Below are 12,639 nucleotides of genomic sequence, written 5' to 3' on the forward strand. Positions count from 1 at the left end.
CACTGTGCTCCGATGCATTCCATTTGTTTCTTTGTTTCTTTGTCCAGGATATTATTCCATCCCTCTAAAACATGAATTGCCTTCATTGTTAATCTTAAAGTCTGGCGACCTCTTACATTCTCATCTAGAAGTCTTCTCTGGCTTTTTCCCAGGACCTAAAACCAGGGTTCCATCTTCTGCCACCAATAAACCAAGGCTACCTCTTCCCATGGAGTTTCAGTGTGTTCTATTGGCTTCTTTGAGGGTTGTCCAGGACTTTATTCCATCCCTCAAATGACATGAATTGCCTTCATCGTTAATCTTAAACCTAATCCTGGAGACCTCATACATTCAACTCTAGAAGTCTTCCTGTCTTCCCAGAACCAGGATTCCATCTTCTGCATTCATTACACCAAGGCTGCCTCTTCCTATCACACCTGGATGCTAGTATTTATCCCCATTTGCATGCTTAGAAACTTTTACTGAAGATTTCTCATAAGAGAAACCATATGGTATGTTGATCTTCAGACCAGGCACTTGCTTCATTCAGAAGAACCTTAGAACAAAATGAATAAAGCACATACTTGTTGTATACCAGCCCTGATATATGGAGTTTGTCATTTCCAAAATTTCCAAAATTTTTGGAAGTCCATGAGGAACATAAACCCAGCCCCATGCTTCTGGAGGACATAAGCACTTCACCCTGAACTTATATGACCGGCTTCAGCAAAGCAATCTTTCTGGGACTATAGAATGACCTTCATACTTCATGTATAGGTATCCATTCTGGTGATTGGGGACAATTGTTCCCCAATCAAAGAGTAGATGTTCTTACATTCCGTATCTCCAGCCTTACTTTCCCGTAGAGCATGGATGTTAAAATTTTGCATAAAGACATTAACGTTCCAGACTGAGAGTCCTCCCCACATGATGGATTTCTGGCCACATTGGTGGTGTTCATGGCCTCTAAATAACTATTTCTTAAGTCACCCATATGATGAATGATTGGCACCCAACTACAGGGTAAAGAAGTTGGGTTTGGATTGAGGGGGAAGGTTTTGGTTAAAAGTTTGTATTTTTTTAATTGTTTTTTTTTCTATATCCTTTCTTTCCAGGTATGTGTACCCATCAATGGACCAGTTGGCTGAAATGTTGCCCGGAGTAGTACAGCAGCTCGGGTAATTGTCGCATTGGTCATATCAAGATATGTTTTTGTTGCATTGTAAACTTTCAGCCCTGGCTGGGCCCATCCACCCTCTGTTTGGCACCCTGTTCATCATAGTTCATATTGGGGTGAAGAGCACAATTTTTTTAGTTCTGCAGCTTTCTTATGAAGTCTTCTTTTGATGTCTACTAGAATTTAATTGGCTGCAGGGTTAGATGACATAACTCCCACTAATTTGCACAGCAGTAGACATATTTCTATGATACAGTAAAGGGACATTTCCAGGGATTACCGCAAAGACTCCAATCCAGCTGCTGGAAAATGGGCATTTACCAAATAACCAATTCCTATGTATACTGTGACTGTATGATGCCCCCTGCTGGCCATACATCATCAATGTAATTGTATTCATCCATATACTCAATAAGTGATTTTATTTTTTTTTTCATGCTTACAGACTAAAAAGTGTGATTGGAATGGGAATAGGAGCTGGAGCTTATATCCTTACAAGATTTGCTGTAAGTAATCTTAACATTTTGTAATGTAAGTAGAATTTAAAGTGGAGCGGTTATGGGCACTACCTTGGGACCCAACTAGAACAGTGGATCATTGGTAAAGAGGGGAATCTCTTTTTAAAGCATAGACACTATCTAAAGATATGTGAACATCAGATATATATTGGGGCTTCATTAGTTAAACATTCTACTCATCTAATCATGTTACCAGGCAGATACTTCTACTTGCCTACTAGCCTGATTTTGGCTTTTGGAGAGTAGAACTCATTGTAGGACAGATTTAATATGAAAACTCTGACTTGAGGACAGGAAATGGCTGTCATTGTGGAGACGGCACATTAAACTTTTGGTGTTACATCAATGATAAATGATTGATTTTTAACAATTAGCTCTTTCTGTTCCAGCTGAACCACCCCAGCATGGTGGAGGGCCTGGTGCTCATTAACATTAACCCCTGTGCAGAAGGATGGATGGACTGGGCAGCCACTAAGGTACAGTAACTACTTAAATCCCCTTTTCCCAACACAATATTGTTATTGTAGAATTTTAAGGTTATATTTATGTTTACATTTTTTATTTTACAAATAATTAATTATTACACTGGGTAGGACTGTATAATATAGGAAAGGTCAACCCTGTTTGCAAAGGTGACAGAGCTGCCTAAATATAGCTCTCTGTCAATTTTAAAAATTAAAACAAAACTTTTTTTTTATCTTTTCTTTTCAAAGTCACATGACCTCCTTTTTGTTCTTTGTTGCATTTTTAATACATGGTCATTCATTTGTGTTTTTGCCTCCCTATTGCATTGACAGCTTTCAGGACTGACCCATGGCTTACCCGATATGGTGATCTCTCATCTGTTTGCCAAGGTGAGTAGAATGGAGAATAGAATTTTTAAAGATGAAAGCTTTCTTTGAACCCCAAAACAGGTCATTTCCACATCATACCCACCTCTCATTGGGTAGTCTCCAGTTAGTGTGTTAACGGGACCAATAGAAATTCCCTTTAATTTAGAAATAATGTGGCACATGACCTGATGGGTGTGGTCCAACTCAAAAAACAATTCTACCCATTAAGTTGGCATAAGGAATATATGCCAAGCAGAACTTTCAGCTTTACTGTTCCTTCCAACTTTGACAGGCCATACCATAGTTTATTGACCAAATATAGCATTCCTTATCTCAGCAGCTGTTAATCAGGGATGCTGATTGAGTCTGAACCTAGTACAAGAGCTCCCTCTAGTGGCTAATCTGCACATTACTATGTTTAACACACCACACTATATATATTACAGTGGTACCTTGGTATAATTCCTTAATCCATTCCAGATCCTTGGACTTATACCAAACAGGACTTATACCAAACAAATTTTTCCCATAGGAAATAAAAGGAAAATGATTAATTAAAAAAAATCCTATTGTTATTGTCATAATATACATTCAAGGGGCTGTATGAAATAACTTAAACAGTACCTAATACTAAAATACATAAATACAAAAGCAATTAGATTAGGTAAATGAAAATGTAACCTCACTTTATCCTGCTGAGAAGAGTTGAGTGCCTACTAGGATGGTGCTGAGAAGGGAGGAGATGTTATGTAATTCACAGAGAGTTATAGTGCGGGTTGTTCACTGAATGGTGATAACTGACGTACTGACACTCGTGGGCAATCGTGGCTTTGTCTCGAGAGAGGTAAATAAGGGTAGTACGCGGTGTTAAGACTTATTTTGACCCATACAAGTTCTAGCACAAAGGTTGTATACCAAGCAAAATTTTCCGTGTCCAAAAAGGACTTATACCAAGTTGCACTTATTCCAAAGCGGACTTATACCGAGGTACCACGGTACTTACATTTAAAATAATTTGAATGTAGATTAATTTAAAATCATTTGAATGTAGAATAATTTGGTAAATTTTAAATTTCAATACCAAGAAACCAAACAGAAAAATTTAATCAACACTAGTGACCATGTGACACTCAAAGTAGAAAGATTAAATTTCCCAGCATACTGGTATCATGGTTCCCATTGGTAATATGTCGGGATCCATGTGTCTACATGGGATGGTAGGACTTACAGTCCCAGGAAATAGATGGAGTGAGGAGAGATCAGACATCCAAGAACAATGGGAGTTATGATTTTTTAAAGTTAATTTCCAAAGTTGATACTTATAATTTACACTAATTACCATGATTGCTTTAGGAATTCGGTTGTTTAGTTTTGGGTGTGGTTGAGCTTAAATTCTTCAGCATTGCTTAATAGAATTCAGTTTACCTATATCTCTCTGTTCATCCCTTCTATTTAGTAGTTATAAAACATACTTTATGGGGTCATACGAAGTGTGTTTCATCAACCAGCTTGTGTACACAAAACTTTTAGCCGATATAACATTTGATAAACCTGGGCAATAAGCTCAGTGATTGCCGGGAACTGGCGGTGACCCATTCTCGGTGTTGTGCCCGGTCCCACCTCCCGTCCTTGTGTCTGAGCCTTGTGTATGTGAAGGGCTGTTGTTGCTGTTGTTGTTATTGTGGGGCTCGGGAGAAACAGCTTGTGTCCTGACCTACTTTACAATTTCATAGCTGCAGGAAATCACCGCCTCGCTCGTACGTCGTGTAATTGTTTTCTGCTCTAACTTTCCGTTTTCTGTGTCTGTCTAGGATGAAATCCACAACAACCATGATCTGATACATACCTATCGCCAGCATATCATGAGCATCAACCAAAATAACCTGACGCTCTTTATCAAATCCTACAACAGGTAAGTGCAGAATGCCTCATAGGGTGTAAATACAGTCTAGGCAATGTAAACCTGCAGCCACAAAGATACTACAGTTCCTAGCATGCCATACCCATTTAAACACAAACTACCCAGTCATTGATGTGTTGGTCTTCAGCCCTCAAACCCCTTTGCCAAATAGTTGAATTGTCTGAACTACAGAATGGATTTTTGTTTCAACAAAGCAGCTAAAAGTTGGCCAGTAAACATTGAAAAAGAACACTAGAGCTCCACCTGCTGGACAGAATTTAGAATGTCAAGCAGTCAAAAACTATCTTCCATATTTGCTTGACAAAAATGTAAATATTATTAAATTAGCTCTTTACCCCTCATCATCATCATCAAAAAATGCCACACAGTACATTCAATTTACGTTTTTTGCCCCAAGTGTTTTGAGTGGTGAAGGATTAGAGACAATGAGCCCAGACTGTCATTTTTACTTCTTTATTATGGAGTCAGGGGAGCTGTAGTGTTGAGTTGCTGAAATCATCTATATTGCATAACTTTGGTGGTCTGTCTTTTCTGCCTGTATTTTTTTTTCATTCAGAAGCTCCCCTTTTAAAATCAAACAACACAGCAGTACACTTTATCACTTACACTTCTTTGGGTTTACAATATCTATCTACTTTTATATTCTCCACCAAAATTTCAGTCCCCACTATATCAGTTTTTAGAGTGGCTACAATGGGCTCGATGGGACACCGCAAGTTTGTGTAGCCACCAAAGAATGGAAATTGTTGGGATTGGAACTTTGTTGTTTGATACTGACCGGGCCTGTAGTTGGACCTCCCATGAGGAACTCATGAAATTAGGCCACTCCTCCGCTGTTCAGCTAATAGCTTTGAGTACCATAAGCAAAAAAAGAAAGTTTAACACTACTTTAAGGTATATCAGGGTACAGGTAGAAAAGCCCAGTAGAAGTCCCTGGTGGAAATCCCATTCTCACTTACCCAAAGAGCTGTTCATTGCCTCGTATATATAGACAATAACTCTTTCTTCTCATTTCCAGCCGAAGAGATCTTGAAATTGAACGTCCAATTCCTGGGACAAGCGCCGTTACATTAAAGTAAGTGCTGTATTTGTCTTCAGCTGGCTCCTAATCAGACCAAACATCTACATGATTGTCTGGAATTCACACATTATATTCACATATATTCACATATTTCAATGCTGCATAGGAAGAGCCTTTTATCAGAGATTTGGAGCTCCAGCACCCCTGGGGGAGAATCAGAAATTGATATATACTAGTGCTGTACATCCCTACAGTATATGGAGCTCCAACACCTCTAAGTTTGAATATTCTAAGATGCTGATATGATGCCTATTGGTTCTGTACAACGCTACACTATATGGAGCTCCAGTACTTCTATGCATGAATATTATCAGAAGTCGATATGTATCATTGCTGTACAACACTACAGTATATGGTACTCCGATACCTTTGAATGTGAATATTATCAGAAGCTGATGTGATGTGTATCGGTGCTGTACAATGCTACAGTATATGGCACTGCCAAAAACACAATGGCTTTTATCCCACTGAACCATCCCATATGCAACAGGCTGCTCTGCATAGAGGTCAATGAGCCTGATTTTATTAAAGCTCTCCAAGGCTGGAGAGGATACACTTTCATCAGTGAAGCTGGGTGATCCAGCAAACCTGGACTGGATTACCTCAAAGTCATTTGCTAGCAAATGTTTTTATCCCGGACCAGATACATTCCAAATTTGATGGATCACCCAGTTTCACTGATGAAAGTGTAACCTCTCCAACCTTGGAGAGCTTTAATAAAATCAGATCCAATAAGAGAAAAATCAATCAATGAAATGCATTGTATCTATGAATTGCAGCATGCATTCACAATACACACCAATGATATCATGCATGCTTTATTGTGAATGCATAATAACAGAGAAATCCATCATGCTGGCTGTGCTGTGTAATAGCCAGGAATAGATGGAGAAAAAAATAATAAAATAACAATTTGTTTGTTTTTCATCTTAAATTTTATGAACTTGGCGAGTTTACTTATTTGACATCAGTTTGCCTCTTTGCAGTTTCCTGAGTGTGTCACTTTTGTGTTTTTAGGTGTCCTTCACTGCTGGTGGTTGGTGACAGTTCTCCTGCTGTAGACGCAGTGGTATGTCTTATTTTTACTTGCTTTCAATCTATTATTTTCTGATTGTTGGTTACAGAACTAAAAAATGCAGGTAAAATTTGAAATTCACATGTGAGTGAAGCAAAGCTATTCCTTCTATCTGTCCTTGACTGCTCTGTTCAGACTGCTCAATCAAATGTGCAATCAATGAGAGAGAGATGTCTAAAAGCAAACAGCTACTGCTATGCTCTCTCCAGAAAAGGAATATTACTTTGGAACACCAAAGTCATAAATGCACCCCATTGTGAACCGGTGCACTAATTCTTATAATCTGGTTTTTGTTAGGTTAGAAGAGTGGGGTGTCCCTTCCTAATAGCTGATTGTGGAAGCTGACCCCTCTTATTCTTTAGGTGTATTTCATCTGTACTGCAGCCACCAGGGAGTTTCAGTTCTTATATGGAGATAGCCATCCACTAGTTCCAATTGTAAAGGTATATATATTCTAAAACAAAGTTCCAAAGACGGGTTAGGTGCCTGAAATTAGGACAGGGTGCATAGGGCATAGGGCAATCATACAATTGTAAGTGCATGGTGCAATGGAGATGGCAGGTTTGACTACCACATTGGACCAACTATATCTATTCTTTTATGGTTCATTTGTAAAAAGTAAAACAGAATAACAAGCAAACAATTCCTTGAATAAATATGTTAACACTTTCACTTTTTCTTTTTTCATAGGTGGAATGCAACTCAAAGCTGGACCCCACAAAGACCACATTGCTGAAGGTAGGGCCAAAAAAAGTTAGAGCAGCTCTCATTCACCAAACAGTTCAATGAACAGCATACAAAGTGCAAATTGTAAAAACTAGATCAACGCAGAACCTTTAAAAAATATTTATGCATCATCTATGTGCCCTTTAAAGCCATGCACAGGTGTAAATGGTCCCAATCACCCCATCCATTGTAGTTTCTTCTGTCATAAGGTAAAAGAGGTGGACTAGCTATCCTCTAACAGTAAGTCTATTTTGCCAACCCTAAAATATATCTTTACTATAAAGAAGAACGACAGAAAAGGACAGGGTTTTCTTTTGGCAATAAAGAAATGTATTAAGTAAGATTAAATCATATAAAAAAAACACATATAGTTACATGATAAACATTTATACAAGGCAAGGTTGGTCATTCCCAATTGTAGCTTAGTGGGAAGTGTGACCTTTACAAAGTATTCTTAAATACAAAAAGTCGCAAGTATAGTAACATCTTATACCACGACACATTTCGTCTGTTGGCTTCCTCAGGGGATTTGTGGGGAACATTGTTTAAAAGCTGTAGTAGATTAAGGACCTAATACCAGGGATATAACAGAAATGGATATATATGGGTGAATTCGCTATGTAGTCTCATAAGGATGCAAAAGAGCAACACTTTATGCAAAGTTCGGCAGACGGAGGTGCAGCTGTATGATCCCCATGGGGAAATGTTCTCTTACTTCCTGTCCCTATGATGCCCATGCAATCAATGGTAGTGCCAGAGTAGAGCTCTGGGTTGGATTGTGCCGTTACTATTGTTTGAAATTCATTTCTGATTTCTTTTCTTTTCCCTCAGATGTCAGACTGTGGAGGATTTCCCCAAGTCGTTCAGGTAAATATGACCGCTATTAGATATCAGTTATGTCGTCCTTACATGATGGTGATCCAATTAGCCATAGCTTTCAAGAGATCTTTTATTTGGAAACAATCGTTCAGAACAAGAAAGATTTGGTCTTATTATTATATTGGAGGTTTTTCTTGGACCGATCACCCTTTTGGATGAAATCATTGTTGATTAAAATGATTGTTTGATGAAGTTAATTTTCACAGATAGATAAGGATGGGATTGATCTTTCTTATAAAGATTACAAGAATTATATGACTACATGTTTAATGTGCAGCGCTAAATATTATGTTGGTGCTATATAAATACTGTTTATTAGTAATAATAACAATAATAATAATACATGCATGACAAGCACAAAGTGATATTTATTTAGTTATTCATCATTTTATTTTTATTTTTCAGCCTGCAAAGCTTACTGAAGCCTTCAAATACTTTGTCCAAGGGATGGGATACAGTAAGTAATATTATTATATAGGGGAATATTGTCCTAAATAGGGGGGACAAATAATTGCAGCTCTGTAATACACAATGCATCAATAAATGTATTGTTGGAAATGTAAGCAATGCAAGTATTGGAACTGGACATGGCACCAGCCTTGTGTAGTCCCTGTATAGGAGAGCTCTGACTAGGAGAGAGAAGAGAAGTAGGGATAGAGAAGAAGAGAAAAGAGACGAGGCAGAAGAAAAAGGGAGAGGAGGCGAGGCAGTAGAGAAGAGAAGAAGAGAATAGGGAAGCAGCTGGTTGTGCTGCAGTCCTAATGTGCTAACAAGGAGCGTGCGTTACCATGTGTCTCCTTTCACTGACCAGGCACAGGCTAAAGGGGGGACAATATAGAATATGGAGAAGTTGACCTTTTTACTTTTCTTAGTACATGATTCTGTAGTAAAAAGCCTTCCCTCTAAAGTTAGTAAGAGTAAATAAATAGTAATAAAAAGAGAAGAGAGATATATTTAGTAATTTTTTAAAGCAAGGACGGGTATGTATCAAACTGTATTTGTATACATCCATTTCCCATTATTTAGTTATGGGGTGGATGCTGCTGGACTATACTTAAAGCACCTATACTAGGTATTAATAATAATATATTTTTGCGCAAGTATTAAAAAAAGTAATGTTATCCAACACGTTTCGCCTCATAGGCATTCTCAGGGGTATGTAACAGACATGTGCGCTCTAGCATTTAAAAAAAGGGACAAGGTTAAAGGATATACAAGAAATATAGCTTCGTGGTCATATTTTAACAAACATAGATGGTTCATAAATATGTACAATAGTTCTTGCTGGATAGATAGGTATATATATATATATATTAAAAAATATATATATATATAATAAACAATATAGACATTGGCATAATGCATTAGCATACCTCAATCATATATTTATCATTATGTTTTTGAGCCAGCGATATGGTGTGTGTTATCGTTGGCTCAAAAACTTAATGTTTTATAGCCTATGAGGAATGAGGAATCCTATGAGGCGAAACGCGTTGGAAACCGTGACATTCCTTTCGAATACTTGTGCAAGAATATATCATTATTATATCTTGCATATGTGCTTTGTGTAATGTCCAGGAGCATCCACATCATGACTAATGGGAAACAGATGTATACAAATATTCTTTGATACATACTCTTCCTTGCTGTAAAGATTTACTAAATATATTTATTTACAAGCAGCCTTAAAACCCCTCTCTTCTCTTTCTTTAATACTATTCACTTACTCTAAAGGGAGGACAAGGCCAGTGTTACTGAATAAAAAATAAAATACAGAGCTTTGTCCTATCTTTGAGTCCAAAACTTACCAGCTCCAGGAATAGCATACGTACTGCCAGTTAAATGACAGCGGCTGGGCTACAGGATGGGCATGGTCAGACAAAGGAGCTCTAACAAATCAGGATATGAAATAAAAACATCAAAACTCAAAATAATATAAGAAAATAAAAATATGAAGAACATATTTTAATTTTTTTTAATACAGGCTACAGTAATAATACCATTTGGAAAAAAAAACTAATTCAAATCTTTATTACAGTGCCCGCAGCCAGCATGACCAGGCTCATGAGATCCAGAACAAACTCCGGTGCCAGCGTCTCCTCCCTGGACGGTAATAGGAGCCGGTCTCACACCAATGAAGGATCACGCAGCCGCTCCCACACCGGCGAAGGCAACCGCAGCCGAGCACAGACAGGGGAAGGGAACCGGGGCCGGTCTCACACAGACACCAGAATGGAAGACCACAACAATGTTAAATCCATGGAGGTTTCCTGCTAAGCCCCCACCGGGCTCAGTTTGAACCTAATTTGCCAACTGTACATACTGACCTGACTTTATCCCCTGGGATGTCTCCAACAGCCAAGGGGTAAAGTTCGATAAAAACGGAGCTATGAGGACCAAAGATTGTTTTGTAAGGTAGTTCCCCATTAGTAGCCCAGCACACCCCACTAAGTCTTTAACCCAAATAACGTCTAAGGGCAATAGAAGGATCATTATGAAGTTTGTGATCGCTGGAAAAAAGGGTTAGGACCTCTGTCTGGTTTTTTTGCATCAAATGGTGTTAGGAAAAAAAAAAGTTGGTACCAATGGCAATGAAAACTCGACATGTTCCAACCCTTCTCCATTCTATGTACACAAAGTTACATTTGTATAGCTTGTGATCATTTTAAGGGAGGATTCTATTCACAATAAAATAAAATCAGTAAACTTTTGAAATGTTGTCATGTTGGCACTGTATTTTGTTGTTTCCAAATTTTTTTCTAATGTTCTAGCAGTACCTCTTTCTCTCTTTAATAGTTTAATGTTGGATCACATTGCTTGCAATGCCTAGCCATGCCCCCTTCAAAAAAAACTAAAAAATAAAAAAATATATAAATATAAAAAATAATAATTAAAAAATATATATATAAATAATTAGATACAAATATATAAAATATATATTTAAGCAACAAGATTTTGTTAAAGATGCAAAATTAGGTAGAAAATGTTATTCTAATCTTCTAATTTCTAAAGTGAAAAACAAATAAAAAAAGTATTTTAGTTTAATAATTGGATTTTGTGTTTGGCTAGAGCTTAATTTTGATGCCATTAGAATCAGACAGACATTGGATACTCAATGGGCTGCAGAACATGATATATCGCAAAATGTAAATATGCAGTTGAAAATATTTATAAAAGTGTTGTGCATTTAAAATCTATTTTAATAGTTTATAAATATTAGAAAGTTTTTATGATAACCACTGGCTTCTGGCTGTTTTCTATGTAAAATCTCATATTTTATTCAGATGTTAAGCGAGAAGATCAATTTTTTCCTAATTTTTTTTAATTGTAGATTTCCTTCCAAGCTTTTCATTTTATTAAACCAAAAAATGTATTTCTTTGAAATTAAAAATGTGACATACAACAACAAAAAATATTTATAATGATATTATATAATTTTTTAATTATTTGAATTGTAGAATTTTTCCCAAGCTTTTATTAACCATAGAATGCATTGTTTTTATTTCTTTGAAATAAAAAATAGAAATTTTGAATTTTAATTTAAATTAAAAATATATACAACATATAAACATTAAAAAAAATCTTAATTAATGATAAGATATGCAGATCAAAGGAAATGCAAGCTCATAGTTTAAATAAATTTAGATATTTTGGCTGCCATATTAAAAAAAGATAAAATACGTTTTGATGATGATTATATTCTATTTAATTTAAATTGTAAATTGCTGCTGATGGCTTTTTTTTTTTAATCTTTGTCAACTATAAGGTTGAAACAAAAATAAAATATATCCACTTGTTCAATAACTGAGACTAAAAATGTTTCAATATTCTCTTTTATTAAATGTTTGTTTTATCACTGAATAAAACTGCTTATATTACTTTGTAAATGTGTTGATTTAAAAGCTTTTGCCCGTCTTCTGTGCTACTCAATAATATCCAGTGTTTTTTTTTTTTTTTATTATTTTATTTTAAAAGTGTTTTTGAGCAGAAAATACTGTGATTTCTAGCTTGTCAAGGCTGAAGGAGCACATTGTGTACACACAATTGGGATCATTGTATTTATTAAAGAACAATAAAATGGTAACTTTGCACTGGTGCGTCTCTGAGTTTCTCTGTCATGCGATTTATGGTATAAAATGGCCTTTTGTTTATTTTTAGACACATGTTGTGCTCTCAATAAATAGTTTAAACAAACAACCATTCTATTTTTATGTTAGGATTAAAAAGGGCAAGTAAACAAAGTGAGAAAAACAACAATTCAGAAAGCAAATTAAAATAAAATTAAATCTGATGTGTGTACAAATGCAAAAATATAATAAAGAAAAAAGGAACCACTTTGGGTTTTCATTAGAAATGTTTTACTCAAGATTTACCCAAATTTTACCCCAAATTGCCCATATTCACACTTAATTACAAAAATATATGAACCTTTAGTAAGAGACTATTTATA

General features: G+C 36.2%; 1 protein-coding gene across 2 annotated transcripts in view; it reads left to right on the top strand.

The window, feature by feature from the left end:
• NDRG1 (N-myc downstream regulated 1) overlaps window positions 1-12,280 on the top strand; it is a 35,169-nt gene extending 22,889 nt beyond the window's left edge. For both annotated transcript variants that reach the window (XM_072410638.1, XM_072410639.1), the window contains 11 exons: window positions 1,095-1,157; window positions 1,602-1,662; window positions 2,064-2,150; window positions 2,472-2,528; window positions 4,319-4,419; window positions 5,447-5,503; window positions 6,527-6,578; window positions 7,275-7,322; window positions 8,142-8,177; window positions 8,595-8,646; window positions 10,228-12,280. In XM_072410638.1, the coding sequence (XP_072266739.1) occupies window positions 1,095-1,157; window positions 1,602-1,662; window positions 2,064-2,150; window positions 2,472-2,528; window positions 4,319-4,419; window positions 5,447-5,503; window positions 6,527-6,578; window positions 7,275-7,322; window positions 8,142-8,177; window positions 8,595-8,646; window positions 10,228-10,466 (853 nt within the window). In that variant the 3' untranslated portion in view covers window positions 10,467-12,280. The remainder of the gene's footprint in view (window positions 1-1,094; window positions 1,158-1,601; window positions 1,663-2,063; window positions 2,151-2,471; window positions 2,529-4,318; window positions 4,420-5,446; window positions 5,504-6,526; window positions 6,579-7,274; window positions 7,323-8,141; window positions 8,178-8,594; window positions 8,647-10,227) is intronic.
• Window positions 12,281-12,639: the final 359 nt, after the last annotated feature.

Source organism: Pyxicephalus adspersus, chromosome 5, assembly GCF_032062135.1.
Source record: "Pyxicephalus adspersus chromosome 5, UCB_Pads_2.0, whole genome shotgun sequence".
NCBI lineage: Eukaryota > Metazoa > Chordata > Amphibia > Anura > Pyxicephalidae > Pyxicephalus > Pyxicephalus adspersus.